The 16,622-nt window shown below is 36.8% G+C and overlaps 1 protein-coding gene across 28 annotated transcripts in view; it reads right to left on the bottom strand.

Moving 5' to 3' along the window:
- cdc42bpab (CDC42 binding protein kinase alpha (DMPK-like) b) overlaps positions 1-16,622 on the bottom strand; it is a 128,431-nt gene that overhangs the window by 51,398 nt on the left and 60,411 nt on the right. For all 28 annotated transcript variants that reach the window (XM_087297509.2, XM_087297511.2, XM_087297510.2 and 25 more), the window contains 3 exon segments: positions 12,522-12,605; positions 12,069-12,164; positions 10,467-10,615 (listed from right to left, as the gene is read on the bottom strand). In XM_087297509.2, coding sequence (XP_087153635.1) covers positions 10,467-10,615; positions 12,069-12,164; positions 12,522-12,605 — 329 coding nt within the window.

Genomic DNA, 16,622 nt, shown 5'->3' with positions numbered 1-16,622 from the left:
CATAAACAATATAACACTTCTCACTTTCTTTCCTTCTACGCACGTTATTTTGGCACAAACGTCAGATTGTCGTGACTAAAATCAAGATTGTGACTCTTAAAGAGTGCTGGTTGTCATTGACTTGCATTTTTAGGGCCTACTTACACTATGCCATCCGTACCGTGCCCAGGCCCGTTTCCCGGATCGTTTGAGAAGTGTGAGTGCGGTGAATCGGGCTCAAGCACGCTTCACTTGGCCGGCCCTGGCCCGATTGGAAGAGGTGAGCCTGAGCCCGGTTCACTTGGGCTTTGGCGCGGTACGCTTGTGTGTGAGTGCAAAACGCGCCAAAGCCCGAAACTGAAAGCGAGACGTGACTTTTAAGGCACTGTTTCATATGGGTTTATTAATCATTCTTACTGTTCAGTGAACGCAAACTGCCGTAGTTTATTAAAGACGCAAACCTCTCACTGCACGACAGCTGCGCGCCTTCAGCAGACCTCCTCATTCCTGCAGCACGAGATCTTTATGATTGTTTATGAGCGCCAAAAGTCTGTCGGATCTGTTCGGCAAAATATCTGACTGCGTGTCCCCGCATCCCTAAGGACTGTTTGGCGAAATATTTGACGGCATATCAAACGACTGAAACGATATAACTAGAGAAATCTCCACTGTGCTGCTGAGTGAGAGAGTGCTTCTCACTGAACAGCGCAGCAGCGATGACGTAAGCGTGCCGAAGCCCGTTTGTGGTGTGAGCGCGGGCCGTCGGGGGAGACGGGAGGGGGGACAATCGTGCTTTGGCCCGCTTTGAGGCAACTGTACCTAGTGTGAGTATGGCCTTAATCACCAAGGACCATGATTTCAGTTAAGAATCTGAAATAAATTTAAAGCTGCTATAGAGTGCATTAATTCTATAATTTAAATTGTTCTCTGATACCTACATAGTAGTAAGCTCAACAATTCTGCAGAAACATTAACATTAATGAGATCTGCTCTGACGCTCCGTAGCTTGTGTCAGATGTACTATGAAATAAACATGTGCAAAATAATCATACTTCCAAAATATTTCAACAACCTGAGTAGATGTCTTGTTAACAATCTTCTCAAGTGAAGATGTGGAGAGGTTTATTATAGACAGTAGTGAGGGAGCTGTGTTTGAGCAACTAGAGGAGCCTAGCTTGCTCCTGAATTGTGTTGTGAATGAAATATAGGCAAAATAATGGTTATATTCAACAAAAAGCACAGAAAGAGATGCATTTCGAGTTGAATTTTGAAGCTTTAAAATAAATAAAAATGCAGACAGGAAATAATATCAACTTCTGCATAAACAAAGAAGGTTTTATAAAGGTCATTGGGGTCCTTTCACTCTAGACAAATCAAAGCAAGAGCTGAATGATATAAAAACGATGTACAAGCTTGCATTTAACACCAATTTTAGTGACTCACATGTGTCTGTTGCTTCATTACAAACATAGACGGCAAATTTCACACATCTTAATAAATGGAATAAATCTGTAATCTGTATATCCTGCTTTTTGCATTTTAACGAGAGTTTAACAGATGCAATGCATAATTGCATGTTTCACAAAACTGCCTCTTTGGTCTTCCTGCCTCTCTAGATTTCATAATAAGAGTCCCCCATACATACTATGCTTATTATTAGTATGAAAATTAGTATGCTTTTTTTAAAAAAGGCAAAAATATCATTGTTACAATCTCACTAGAATACTCCATGGGCAATCAAACTGACAAAGCAGATATCAAAAAGCATATTAATGCCCATGTGGACTGTCAGAGTTGGTGTTTTATTCCGATTGCTCTGTTTTAAATTCACAGTATTTACATGACAACAAGAAAACAGTGGCATTCGAGGCTCACAGTATGTCATGTTCATGCAGTGAACGTTTATTACTAAATTTGCTATGCCTAGGTATATCCACATTTACATTCGATGGCATCATTAATGATATACTAAAGCAAAACGTCATCTACATCTTGAATGGCATGAAGATAAGTAAATTAAAGGGATAGTTCTTCCAAAACAGAATTATTTATTCACCCTACACTTATTCCAAACAAACGTTTTTTTTTTGTGTTGTTTTGTTCTGATGAATACAAAAGAAGATATTTTGAAGAATGTTGGAAACATGTAACCATTGACATTCGGAAAAACAAATACAATGGAAGTCAATGGTTACAAGTTTCCAACATTCTTCAAAATATCTTCTTTTGTGTTCAACAAAATTTTAATTTTAGTGTGATCTCATTAATAGCAAACATTCATTTATTGGGTGAACTATCCCTTTAAGACTCTAATCACAGCTAAGCTCCCCTTTAAACTACGATAAACTTGGCGCGTCTTAAATCGATGTTAGATTTGGTTAACCTGGCCGCATGCCTCCTGCCAGGCTAAAAGCCATTCACTTTGTAATGGTGCATTAAGGGGTCCGGTCCGGTCAGCAGGGGTTATAGTGTAGGTGATAATTGGGTGGCTCTGTCCCAGGCTGCTGTCTTAAGGAGCAGCGGACTGCGAGCAGAGGGAGGTAATCCCACTTTAAGACCACAATAACCATCTGTGAGCACCATCTGGCTCTGCCTCATGCCTACCACAGGGAGAGCTGGTCAGCTGTAGACAGGAATAAAGAGAAGGGGGTGGGACTCGTTGTATGGGGACGTTGGATACATTTCAGCAACTCATTTAGACCCTCTTTTCATTCATGCATTGAGCTCAGTCCATTATTTCTAGAGAAAAAAGTAAAGTATGAGGAAACTTCAACTTGTAGGTCAAGGCCCTCTGGTTGAAAAAAAAGCTGTTCAACAAGCGCTAATACTGACGGCGGTGTGGCCAAACAAAGCTCTTTATGAGGTCACCCAATCACCTGTGCTGCTTCAAATGAATGTGGCTTTATCCTCAGGCAACGACTGTGCATCTTTTCCCTTTGATAGAGGATCTTTACAGGTAACAAGAGATCCCTTCTTGACTTTTGAGGTGCGATGAGCCGTGTCTGGCGGTGAATGAAATTCTAGTTTCTTTAAGGAATCAGCTGGGACGTCCCACTGATGATCAATAGCAGGACACACATATGGCCCTGATCAATAACTGTGTATAATGCAGTGGTCATGCATAACAAAAACACAAAGATGCTAGTGCGTTCAGTTCTTCAGCTGTGACATTCAGTGGAAGGATCAGAGCACACTCTATGCAAATATCAGGCCACGAGGAACCGGGCACTTAACACCACTTACGAGCACAATCTCTAAAAATCCTCCACTTTAACACAACAGCTTGCCCGCTTAGTCTAATGAGGACTGGGTGAAAGCAAGAGCTCCAGGCTTTTCCTGAAAGGAGCTTTCGGGCAAGAGCCAACTAATGTAATCTAGTGGCTGGAAATAATGTGTGAAAAATGCATTGAAGTGTAAATATGAATTAATAAAGAGACTAAACTAATTTCAGATTTAATGAATCCACGCAAAGTGCATGATTATGCTTTCCGAAAATTGTTTTTAAAGTAGTGTGTAATGGAGTTGTTTGTCAATGTGCGGAAAGTTTAAAAAATCAAAATGCAAAACAAATAAAGTTACTGAGCTAAAAGAAAGAAGTGATTTTAAATAGTCAACTACATACTGTTAACTTAAACTACTGTTTAAATTCTGCAACTACTTAGATCTGTAACAAATCTGCATAAAACCAGCCTATGGTCTTCAGCCTATGGTTAACAATGTCTACCTACACTCAAATGGAACTTTGCAAACAAATTTGAGAATTTAATAATAAATAAATCCTTGTAAAAAATTAAAAATAAAATAAATAAATAAATAATTCAATGTTTTAGAGTAAGGCATAACAATTTAACTTACAAAAAAAATCATAATATTACTTCATTTGCAGTGAAATATGATATTATATAGCAATCAGTTTAATTTTGTTTAATATATGCAATGTGTATTTATATAGGGCATTTATTGTGTATGGCCATACACAAAGCGCTTCACAATCATGAGGGGGGTCTCTCCACATCACCACTAGTGTGCAGCATCCAATTGGATGATCCAACCGTAGCCACAGGATAACAGCACCAGTGTGCTCATCACACACCAGCTAATGATGGGGTCGAGAGACAGCGATAGAGCCAATTTAATGGATGGAGATGATTGGGAGGCCATGATGAATAAGGGGCAATGGAGGGAATTTGGTCAGGACACCAGGCACTGGGCAAGGCTTGAAATTGCAATCATTTTGGTCGCATATCCGTTCGGAAAATAATCTATGCGAACTCATAATATATTTGGAAGCATTTGCACGACTGCATATGATGGTTATAGTGCGAACTGTTTTGATTTTTTCTACAAACGTGCTGAATCGCTCTCCCCTGCTGCTATATTGATTCATATTAGCTGTCAATCACTCAAGGTATTCAGCTGTCAGTTGACAGGGAAGGCTTTTATGACCATGGGAAATGCAAACAGCTGAAGAGTGAAAACTTAAAGCACACAGGTTTGCAAACCCCACCTAAAGTTGAGGCGTAGATGAGAGCGATCATGACATGTGGTTAATATTGATCCGCCAGCTGAGATCAATCAAGTGTTTTCGGAGAAGGTGCCCGAATCTCGATGCGTTGCATTCACTGCGTGTTCAGCACAAATGTCCGCTAAAAGTTAAATCTAATACTGTACATATCATCGTCAAAGAAGCTTGCCTTTACAAAGTTTACACTGAAACTGCAGCTTACAACAAAGAGCGGTATTGCGCCGGTGGTCATCGTGAGAATCCTGCTCAGCCTACTCATAAATTGGGTCGGCTGACTCGCCTGCTTTTCCACTAACACAGAAAAATGAAAATCAGCCCAGACTGAACATTTAAATTGACACAAACTGAAACCAAAACTTTTAAAGAGTGATTTTGTCTTTCTTTTGTCTATTCTTTCTTGAGATGTATTTTATTTTTTCTATTTAGTTAATGATGACTGTTTTGTAGCAGAAATATTATTTATTAAATTGACATGCATATAAAAACAATAATGCAAACTGTATATTTCTTACTGCGATGCTTCATTTTTGTTTGATGCAAACCATAAATTTATTTTTCATAAAGTAACAGGCCTTTTAATTGCAGCTAACTCACACTCAAGCACATTCAAGGCAGCATCATAATCTAATTAATTGTTACTATTATTGTCATTTTCATCTTTATTAATATTCCATAATTATTAGAGATACATTTTGGAATTATTGCACATAAACATCAATGTCATCTCAGCATTAGTTAGTTAGTTGTTTCTGTTTTTGTTAGTCCAATTGATGTTGTTTTAATATACAATAAATCCCTTAAAATACAATCTGCAGCGGTGCTCATTAATTTTTGGTGGGTGCTCCTAAATTTTTTTTTGGTGCTCCTAAATATTTGAAGTTGGGAGCACCGGTGGTACCAAGTAAAAAAGTTCATTTCAAGCCCTGCCGGGGGTTAAACCCAGAGTGCACATTATACATTGACGATCATGGGGGTAAAGTTTTTCGGTATTGTTATTTTGTGTAATAAATCCTTCAGTGAATAAAATGTATGCATTTTTTTAAATGACATTATGATATTTCATTAATAAAACATATTTACATTTTCAGTGTTTTGTGGGATATTTTGTGTATTCTGACCAACAATATCCCCTGATTAGGTGTTTCAGAGGTTACTGTAGGTCAAACTATGCATCTAGTTTTACATTACTTTTAGGCTATATGTCAAAACAAACACCTATTTGACAAGAAAAGTGTCTTGTGAACACTTACCATGTCTATTGGCGTACATGTAGACTAATTGACATGATTATGCGTTTACAATGGTATAATCCATTATAGGGGTGGTCAAATGTATACTTATATTATCTATTATTTTAATTAATAATTTTAGTATTTAAGATACAGATCAGAGCTAACTATTTTTCCCTATTTTGAGGGCTAGTCCCGCCGCCCATACATGCTGTTTTGATGTCACTCAATGTAACGTCTCATCCGAAAGACGGCACTTACTGAGAATTAAGTGTTCCCTTCACTATACTGGGGCATTAGGACTCATACAGACCATGGGTTGAGCGCTCCCTGCAGGCCTCCCTAACACTACTTCCAATAGACTGATTTCACGCTGTCACAATTTGAAAAGCAAAATCGAGGCTGCGGTGGGAAGAAACCAGGAAGTATCGCCTGAGTCACACAGGAATGTTGAGTACCTGGCAGTATATCTTATCAGCGAAGAGAAAGCGACACACATTTATAATTTCACTGCCCTCCGAGTGACCCGAAGGTCTGTTCTGAATGGATAGTGAAAATAATAAGGATATCGGACATCTTTTTTAGCTAAGGGAAATGACACTAGTTACTAGCTAACATTATCTTTCCCAAACACACGCCATTTATCAAACAAGTTAATGATCTGAATCTTTTACTATATTTCACTTTTACTATTCATGATACTGAATTTCAGTACTGAAAAAAAAAACGGCAATTTGCCCACTAACATTTAAGCGCCGCTGAGCGCGAAGCCATCGATTGATCTTCGTGGCTTTAAATCGCTCCAGTGTCTGTGTATCTGTGTTTCTATTCTGTGAAGAGCAATGAACTGATGGCCTTTGTGGCCAATCACAGTCATTTCTGTTGAGCACTGGTGAATACAATGGCAAATCAGCTGTGTTTAAGAACACGCTCAGCAGCGCTTAAATGTTAGCAATAAATAGATGTTTTTATAACTTCATTAGGGTGTGCTACAGATGACTGCATTGTTTTAGCCCCCACGATATAACCTGGTGGCATGAACTGAAGCCTAAGAGGACATTCATTAAGAGATTGCGATTTTGTTTGATGCCTAGTATGCTTTTAATTGTTTAATTAAACTTAACTGAATTATATTAAAGTGATGTTTACACCATATCTGCATTTTGAAATGTTGGCAACAGCTGGAGATTTGTAGTCCACAGCATTTTGTTGCAAGGTTTACAGTGCTCATCCTATACTTCCGGGTTTCCTCCCACCACAGCCTCGCTTTCTCATTAAAAATTGTGGCCGCATGAAATAAGCTTATATAATTACATTATCCTTTAATACTACATAGTCATGTTAATAAATCAGTTGGGTTTTTTATCAATGTTTACATAATAAACAACTGGTCACAAAAAATAATACAATAGATACATTTGTGTACACTACATAGATTTGACCAAAGAATTACAGCATTTTATGGTACTTTTTAATATTTTTTGGAGCTTGAAAGCATGTTTTAATTAAATGAAGAAAAAAAAACTGTGTGATTGTTTGACTAAACATTTACATTTAGGTTTTTCAGATAAAAGAAATTCCTGATATGAGTTTGGAATGATATGGGATATGATATGGATCTACGATGAGTAGATGATAACAGAATAACAGAAGTAAAGCATCCATTTAAATCATTTTTTAGATGGTAAACTATTAATTACGAACCCATCACTGTGCATTCTTGCATACTGTGGTGTTTTTCGCACAGCACATCCACCCTCAATCATACAGACGCACGTATTCCCATTTGCACACCCTGGAACACAGCTTGCTCATACAAAAACACACCCACGCCAACCCCATCCCCGGAGACCAATCCACTTTGTCCCCACCCTCCACAAACCAGGCTTGCCAAACTCTCACGAGACGAGAGCTGACCACACCTCTAACCCCATGATTGCTGCCTTTAACTTTCCCCTGCCTGTCCCTCTGGGTGCCCCTAAAACACACTGCAATTGGCAGACCGAGACTGAAAAAAGCTGCACATACAGTAGGTTTGAGGAAGACTACAAGAGTACATTGGAAATAGTGTGTGTTTGTTTGTATCCAAATGTTTGGTGGGATTGTTGGTGCACACCCAAAGTCCCAGTACAAACACATCCATCACGCTGAGTATCTATACAGCTGCTGCCTGTCATTATGCAAATGTAGAGAACTGTGTGATAACCAAGGATTAAGACTAAACATAGTCCCTTTTTAGGACTCTTACTCCATTTCAATGCATGCTTTGCTGATTTGATAAACCCTATGAAATATATGTAGCCGTTTTGTTGCTTTTAATTAATTTTAATTAGCATTGATGACATGTTTTTGTTAATTTACCCTGCTGTTCAAATAATCGTGAACTTAAAATTTAAAAAAACAATCACAAAAAAAAAAGATTTCCCTACCCTTAATATTGATATATGAAGCACGCTGCTAAGATCACCAGCGATCTAGCATTTGCAGATAGCTGAAGAACTAAAATTCTGCCATTGAATCTAACCACAACTGCAAGAAGTCATTGCTCCAATCCCCCCTTCCATAGCTGAAAGTCATCCAGACACACACACAGCTGAAGTTCATCATTGAATGATTACTTGGACTATACACCACACATTCACACAAACTTTGCTGAGTTTTGTTTCCGTTTAGAGCATCACGTAAGCATTGTCTTGCCTTTCTGTGTTATTGACCTTTGCTTTGTTTTACCGTTTATGTTGTTTTGCCACCTGACCTGACAATTTGCCTGCTTTTGACTGCTCTTGGATTTCCTGTTTGCTCCTGTTTGCCCCAATTTTGACCGTTGCCTGTCTGACTATTCTTTGTAATAAACTGCATGTGGATCCTTACATCTGTTTTCCCAGACCCTTCCGTGATACACGCACTATGTGCAGAATCAAATCAATATGATTTACATAGGTCAGGCTAATGAGGTCAGAAATGCAGAATCTGTATTTATAGAGAAAAGTCACTTCCCTAAACACAACGCCATCTGAAATCTGTTTTTCTGTGTGACTTCCTCCATTTTGTTAGCAACACTACTCTTCCAACAATCCAATTGGTTCGCAAAGGACAAAATCATGTACTGTCCTACATTTTTTTTCTCATCTCAGAGAACATTTAAATCAGCTGTATGTCGCAAAGGGTTGTTTCATGTCGACTTTAAGCATGTAAACGTTTTTAAAATGTACAGTGATTTTGTTCTGTAAAAACAGACCAAATTATTGGTGACTCATGTTGCACCACACATTATTATCCAATCAAATTCTTTCTAAAATGAGAACGTCCAACTCCATAACACCACCTGCAACCAAATAGCAAACAAGCACATGTCTTTGACTTAACCAAAGCTGTACACTTTTTGTAAACTGTTAACCAAAGCTGTAAACTTGAGCCTTTAAGATATGTGTCTCACCCAAGTCATGTTTTGGTCGATTAACCTGGCAACTGCTGTTCTCCAATGAGCTTCTCCAATGATAGTCAACATTATCAAGATGATACATGAATTAACACGAACTAAAAGTGTTTTATAAGCTACTCATTTTTAAAGCGACATTTTATTGTGTTTATATGCCACAATGAGGTCATAAAATAATTATCATTGTGAGGCCTACAATGCAAGTTATTCAATACTTATAAGCAATGTTGGGCAAAATAGTATATATTGTAATCCTAATCTTAAAAAACACATGCTTTCACATTGCCTTCCTTAAAAAGTAACTAAGTAACACATTTAGTTACTTAAAAAAAAGTTACTTTAGGGTGCTTTCACACCTGTAGATCGATTGTTTTGTTCCGGGGGATTAAAATTGTTACAATGTTGCACTTTATTCTTGGTGCCACCCACAGACATAGTCATTAAATATAAATCAGAGGCAAGACTTTCTCATACATAGCCTTGGCTAAAATTATGCATTATACTGTATGCTTTACATTAAACAGAAATAACAGACAAACCAAGGCTGCATTTTGATCAATTTTGGGATAAACAGCTGTTGTTAAACACACATTTACCAGAAGGAATGACATCCAGCCCTAATCATCATTCTCTCTTCATATAGCTGTATACATGCCTATTATATATTTATAATACACTGTGATATAGCCTGGTTCCTTAGTTAGTTCATTGGATCGATTGCTTTCTCACTACAATCGATCCGCTTCAGGGTTCGTTTCAATCGAGCCAAGACCACCTCATTCAGGCGATCTCGGGCCGACTGGTTTGGCGTGGATCCGAGTGTGATTGCTGGTTTCACATATGGCAAATGAACCATGCTAACAGGGGAAACATGCCAGGTTCCGAAATACAAGTCTAAAAGTGAAAGCACCCACAGATTATATAATATATTACTTTTAAAGTAACTTTACCCAGCATTGTTTATAAGGACACTTATCAGATTGATACTGATACTTATAGGACACATTTAACCCTTTATAGGGCACTCATTAAAATACTCGTTGAGTAATCAATATAAATTAAGTAACCAAATATGGTTCTTCATCCTATAAAGGGATAAAAACAGTCACATGGAAACCAGAAGAAAATAAAGCAGAGAAAATGTAATTTATTAAAAAAAGTAATCCATAAAAAAAAAAACTTCATATGTCTCAACATTAATATAGAATTAATTTAAGAAACTAAAAAGAATATCATGTAATTACTATACCCATAATGTTTTAATTAACTGTCACTCAACATTTTAAAGACTAACCTGTGGACATAATGTAGTTGATGCACAGAGTCAATAGCCAAGACCATCTCGGCCAGATAGAACTTGGCCATGTCTTCAGGCAGACGATCTTCAAACTTACTAAGCAGAGTCAACAGATCTCCCCCTACATAGTAGTCCATCACCAGGTACTGGAAGGAGAGAAAAACAAGGAGTAATTAAGACAGACATAGGAGAAAAGAAATGGGAAACACAAAAATCAACCACAAGTAGGGCTGGGTGACATAACAAAAATCTCACATCACGATATAAGTCATCTGCTATCCTGATAACGATATTTATTTATAGTATATATTTATCACAATATTGTACCATTTCTGTAAATTCAATCAATAATTATATATTTTGACCACATGTAAAGGACCGTTTCTTTTTTGTTTTAAGTATATACTGAGAAATCTATTCATTTATATAGTGCTCAGCATATTGGGGTACACTCCTCACAAATCTGTCTTTAAAATGAATATTTTCTATAGGATGCTTTACAATATTATATTTGTGCATACACATTGGACTAGTCAGTACTGAAGCCAAATCTGAAGCTAATCTAACAAAATAACTTACAAACCAGTCCAAAAATTTGTATGTTAAAGGGAAAAAATATTAATAAAAATTTGTAAAAAGGGGAAAAAAAATCAAGAGAAACAAAAAATATACAAAATTTTGCTGAAATTTTGTAGTTTGTAATTTTTTTTTGCCATATTTTGCATGAATTAAAAATGTATTGTCTTTCTATTTTTAAAGATGTTCAATGATTAAAATATTATTTTAATAAATAAATATATCTGTTTAATAAATTATTTTGTTTAGATGCACCAAAATATATTACATATACTCACTGAGAAATGGATAAAAATGTTGGCGTATGGGTATACTCATTTATGCTGAGCACTGTATGTGATCCTATTTCTCACTTTATTTAGAAATTCAGGGTAAAACAAAATAAATATTAACGTAATATAAAACACTTTTCAAAAACAAATGATTACAGCTCTGAAATAAAAATAAAAAATATTGCTAAATAAAATGCAAAAGGTAAATATTGTACTTTCAAAATGGCTTCCTCATGATCCTGTTGTACATGTTTATGTTTTCTTTTCCATGATGGCATGTGATAATTCACTCAATGTAAACTAGTACTGTAAACAATGTTTTTTGTGACACCATGCAATAAATCATATAGTATAATATAAAACAATAGATTTTTATTTTGTCTTTATGATATAACAGTCATATGGCGCAGTCCTAATCACAGGCAGTCTATATGGTTAAAAATTCCCTTTACCCTAAGATTAACCCATCCCATATCAATTGTCCATGACAGTCTTTGATCTAAAACCTCTTCAAATCGCTCTCTCCCTCCAGTTTCATTCCCTTACACTCCCACTCCTGAGCTGAACTCAAAATGATAATTCATATTAGAGACCCTCTTCTCCAGTCACGCTATATGCACAACATGACACAGATATTGTAAGATAGTGTCCCTTGAAACTCTGATTGATAATCATCGCATTATCTCCCCCTCGGCAGCTTATCGAGCAAATGTGAATCGGCCTTAATGTGAGCTTGAGACTTCTCACGCACCAAGTTGTTCTCGTCCTGGAAAGCATAGTGTAATGTCGTGATCCACTGACAGTCCCCATTCACCAGCACGTCCCGCTCCTCCCGAAAACATGCCGTCTGTGGGAACAGGGTTAAACGTCAAAAGAAAACCACTTTTTAGAGTCAAAAATGAGCCTCACATACTTTAGAATTACTCCAGCCAAGGGGTCTATTTCTACTTATTTCCATTGTGAAGAATGGTTTCTGAATCACACAGAGCAAAGGCTGTTTGTTTTTAAGTGGTTTCTCGTGTAACGGGCAAAGACAGAGAAAGTAACTCTCTACTAGGAAGCTAAGGAATGACAGGACAGGGGAACAAATAAAATGGATAAAAGTCTGATGCTAAGTGGATCAAGATTTGTACATTATAGAAAATCCAGTCTTGAGAAAGCATTCATGTAATTTGTGGTTAAAACAGTAAAACAGCAGCTTTACCTCAGCCCTTTTGAGCATTTCCCATTTGTTGAGAATCTTCATGGCAAATACCTTGTCTGTGTTTTTCACTTTTACTACTGCAACCTGGAAGAGAGACAAAAACAGTCCTGATGTGAGCTTACCAGTGATGGAAAGAGTATTGAAAAATCATACTCAAGAAAAAGTACCATTACTTGCCCAAAAATGTAGCGCAAGTAGAGTAAAAGTATCTGTTGTAAATATTACTCAAAGTATGAGTAAAAAAGTAGACATTTTAAAAGTACTCAAGAGTAATGTGTAGTGAGTATTACACTGTAAAAAGCTTATGCATTTACATGTAATTTACTTGTGTGTAAACGTAACATTCTGTAGTGCATGTAGTTATTGTCCAGCAGGCACACAACGTCATAAGACGTTAATGATAGGTTAGATTTAGGTTATGATGTCAGGTGGCCTAAATTCAATGTCTAGCCAGTGTCTAAGGGCAACATTATTTTGATGTCCAGTAATGATGTAAAATGATGCTGATGTTTGGTTGATTTCAGGTTAGAAAGTGACCAAAATCCAACTTCAACATTTTAAATCAACGTCACATTGACCTTAAATAATGACATTTATTCGTCAGGTATGGCAACCAAACCCAACATCTGATTGACATTATAGTGGTAACGTCCACACAACGTCAAGCTGTAACATCATTAGACGTTGATATTTGGTTGATTTCAGGTTGGACATTGACGTCGGCCTGACATTGAGTTCTGACGTCAACACGATTTTCATTTCCAGACAAAATGCAACGTCCCCACCATGTTAAGGTACAACGTCAATCTGACTTCATGTTGCCTGCTGGGTGTTTAAGGCAATTTCGGTCATCATACAATAAACATATATCATCTTCTCATCAGTGACACGTATCTAAACAGTCTCTAGGTCACTGCGTGTAGCGATTTTGTATATTTTCTTGGTCACTTTTAATGCTTCCGAAAAGTTTGCTGCAATTATAAATATCCATGTCTTGAGGTATTTCATTATGAAGCGATTTAAGTTAATCTAATTTAAAAAAAATAAAGTAGCGACTGCAGGTTGAAGGAAAGTAGGGGAGTAAAAGTACTAATACATCACTAAAAATGTACTCAAGGGAAAGTAAAAGTGAACATTTTTAAAACTACTTAGTTAATTACAATTCCTGAGAAAAAAATACTCAATTACAGTAATTAGTAGTAGTTTGTTACTTTACACCACTGGATCTTACACGTGATCTTTAGCTTTATGTGGTCATAAACAATTCAAGAGTGTGTTTTTTTTTTGTTATTCACACAAAAGTGTTACTTAGAAGCAAAATATTATTACCAGAAAAGCGTGGTCATTCAGCAATCAGTAAAGAAAATGAAAGATTACAGCAGAAATATGTTTTCTTTTGATGTCAGTACCATTGTTCTCTATAACCTTTACATAAACATTGTTAAGGTTTCGGAGCAAATATAAATAAGAACACATATGATTTCAGTGTGTTCAGTAATTGTTGCCATGTTGCCAGGGGGGGTGGGGGTGAATATATTTAAATGTGCTCTATTCATTTCTGAGTTAAAGTGTTTGGGTTTAAGTTTATGTTTTGTTTTGTTTTTTAATTCAAGATCTAGGTAGCACGGTGGCTAAGTGGTTAGCACTGTCGCCTCACAGCAATAAGGTCACTGGTTTGAGCCCAGGCAGGGCCAGTTGGCATTTCTGTGTGGAGGTTTCCTCCAAGTGTGCTCCAGTTTTTCCCACAATCCAAAGACATGCGCTATAGGTGAATTGAATAGACTAAATTGGCCATAGTGTATGAGAGAGCGTATGAATGAGTGTGTAAGGGTGTTTGGAATAGTTGGTGGTTTAATCCACTGTGGCAACCTCTGAAATAGAAACTAAGCCAAAGAAAAATAAATGAATGAATACTCAAGATCTGGCAACATTTATGTGTCGATAAGCAGTGCGCTGACATATAGAGCCACTTCCATTTGCCAAGTTTGAGTTCTAGACCCCTGGTTACCCTTCTCCAAGTTCATCACTTAGAGTCTAGCTACTGTTCTGTCATAATCCGTGTTGGGGGATCTACTTTTAAAAGTATTATATTATATAATCTTATGTCCAGCCGAGATGAAAAAAAGCAAAACTAACATAATTCAACACATTACTTTCCTTCAAAATATCAGAGTAACACATTAAGTGACTTTCTTTAAAAATTTATTTAATATTGTAATAAACACCACTTTTAAAAGGCTAGAGTGTGTGTAAAGTGTCCCTAGAGTGTGTATGTAAAAGTTTAGCTCAACATACCCCACAAATAATTTTTAATAACTCTTTAAAAACTCTTTAATCCAAATCGTGCTGTTTGGGTGACTGTCCCTTTAAATTCAACTGAGATTGTGCTCCCAGCCTTAAAAAGGTTTTTAGTTCACCCCTTAAAAAAGGGCTATGTGTCAGCACAGAGGCAGATTCAAAACAGGACTAACGTTATCTGTGTGAAAAACTGAAATGTGAAAAGAAGTTTCTCAGAAGAACACAGTCTATAGAGACTACAGTGTGCGTTTGTGCATCCTAAAACTCCACATTTAAAATCTTCTTAGTTGCTGACATTATCTTGTGCACGTGAAGACTCTACTGTCAATCAAAGTGTTTTTACAGACTATTTTTATGAAATGTGAATTTTATAACTATTATTATTCAGGGCTCGAAATTAACCTTTTTGCTTGGTAGCACCGGTGGTCCTAACTTGTATTAAAAATGTAGGCAACATCAGCCAAAATTTTGTCGCACACACCAATTATACTACAAGTTTTAATCAAACAGATTTATTGCATTTGAAATTAACACTAATCAAACTAACAAGCAAAAAAATATGCCTGCGTGAGGAAAATATGTCTCAACGAAATCCTGTTATCACAAGAAATACATTTTTTTATAACATAACTGAGTGACTAAAAGATACACGGACAGCTCACCGGCCCTGCACGCACTACTTGACATGAATGAATCAGTTAACAATATAACTGTGCTGCTCTCACGGGTGCTGTCTGATATTGCACTGATGCTTTTGACATTTACTGTACCTTATTATATGGATACGTCATGTTAATAGCAAAACCGGTCTTTTCATGAGTAGCAATATTAGTTTACTCAGTGCAAGCCCATTTCCGATGGTGTACGTGGTGTTTAATTTTACATATAGCTGCCACTTGCACGGCGGACAGCATCTGGCAATTAAATGAAAGATTAAACAGAAGCTCTCGTGCTAGATGTGGCAAACATTTACCTGAAAATTCCATCACAGACTTTTCATAGCGGACTTGAAGCCAATGGAAGTCTTTTTTCCACTCTTCGAAAAATATAGATGGTGGACTAACATTCAACACATGATCACTACTAAGATGTGTCACTATTTGTAACTTTAGATGGGTTCTAAAACAATATCTGTCAGTGTTATTTTTATTTTCATCTTCACTGCTTAACATTTTCGCGGTTGTAGCTTTCCCTGTCATCCCAAGCCAGAAGGCATTGACTGAGTGATTGATATTAACCAATCCATCCGTGGTCAGTTCTAGAGCAGTGGGCGAATAAGAAGAGCGCGAAGGCGTGGCAAGCATTTCGGGTGCGTTTTGCATTCTGCGTGAATGTCTCCTAAATCTGCGCATGTGGTGAAAATTTTTCAGTAAAAACTGAAATATTTTGAGGTCGCATAGATAAAATTTCGGGCGCATATGTGACCAAAATGGTCGCAATTTCAAGCCCTGTTATTAGAGGCAGGCTATATTTACACATTGTTGCCACACAACTGTTTAAAAAGTAGCCCTTAAAAAAGTGATTTTTGCATAATAGTTCCCCTTTAGAACAAACTTTCAACACTGTCATAATAAAGGGAAAGAAAGCCAAATAATTAGTCTCTAAAAAAAGATCTGGCAACATTTAAATTAACTATTTAACTGTTTACTTCAAATTACTCCAATGTTTTGTATGGTTCAATTAGTTTGTTCTTTGCATTAAAAATAAATATAATCTTTTCATCTGAAACGTTCTCTCAGAAATTATTTTAATGTGCACATATGGTGCTCAACAAACATTACTACTATCATTTTTATTAGTTAT

This window comes from Danio rerio, chromosome 20 (assembly GCF_052040795.2).
Source record: "Danio rerio strain M-AB ecotype USA chromosome 20, GRCz13ab, whole genome shotgun sequence".
Classification (NCBI taxonomy): Eukaryota; Metazoa; Chordata; class Actinopteri; order Cypriniformes; family Danionidae; genus Danio; species Danio rerio.
This window is presented reverse-complemented; position numbering and strand designations above follow the sequence as displayed.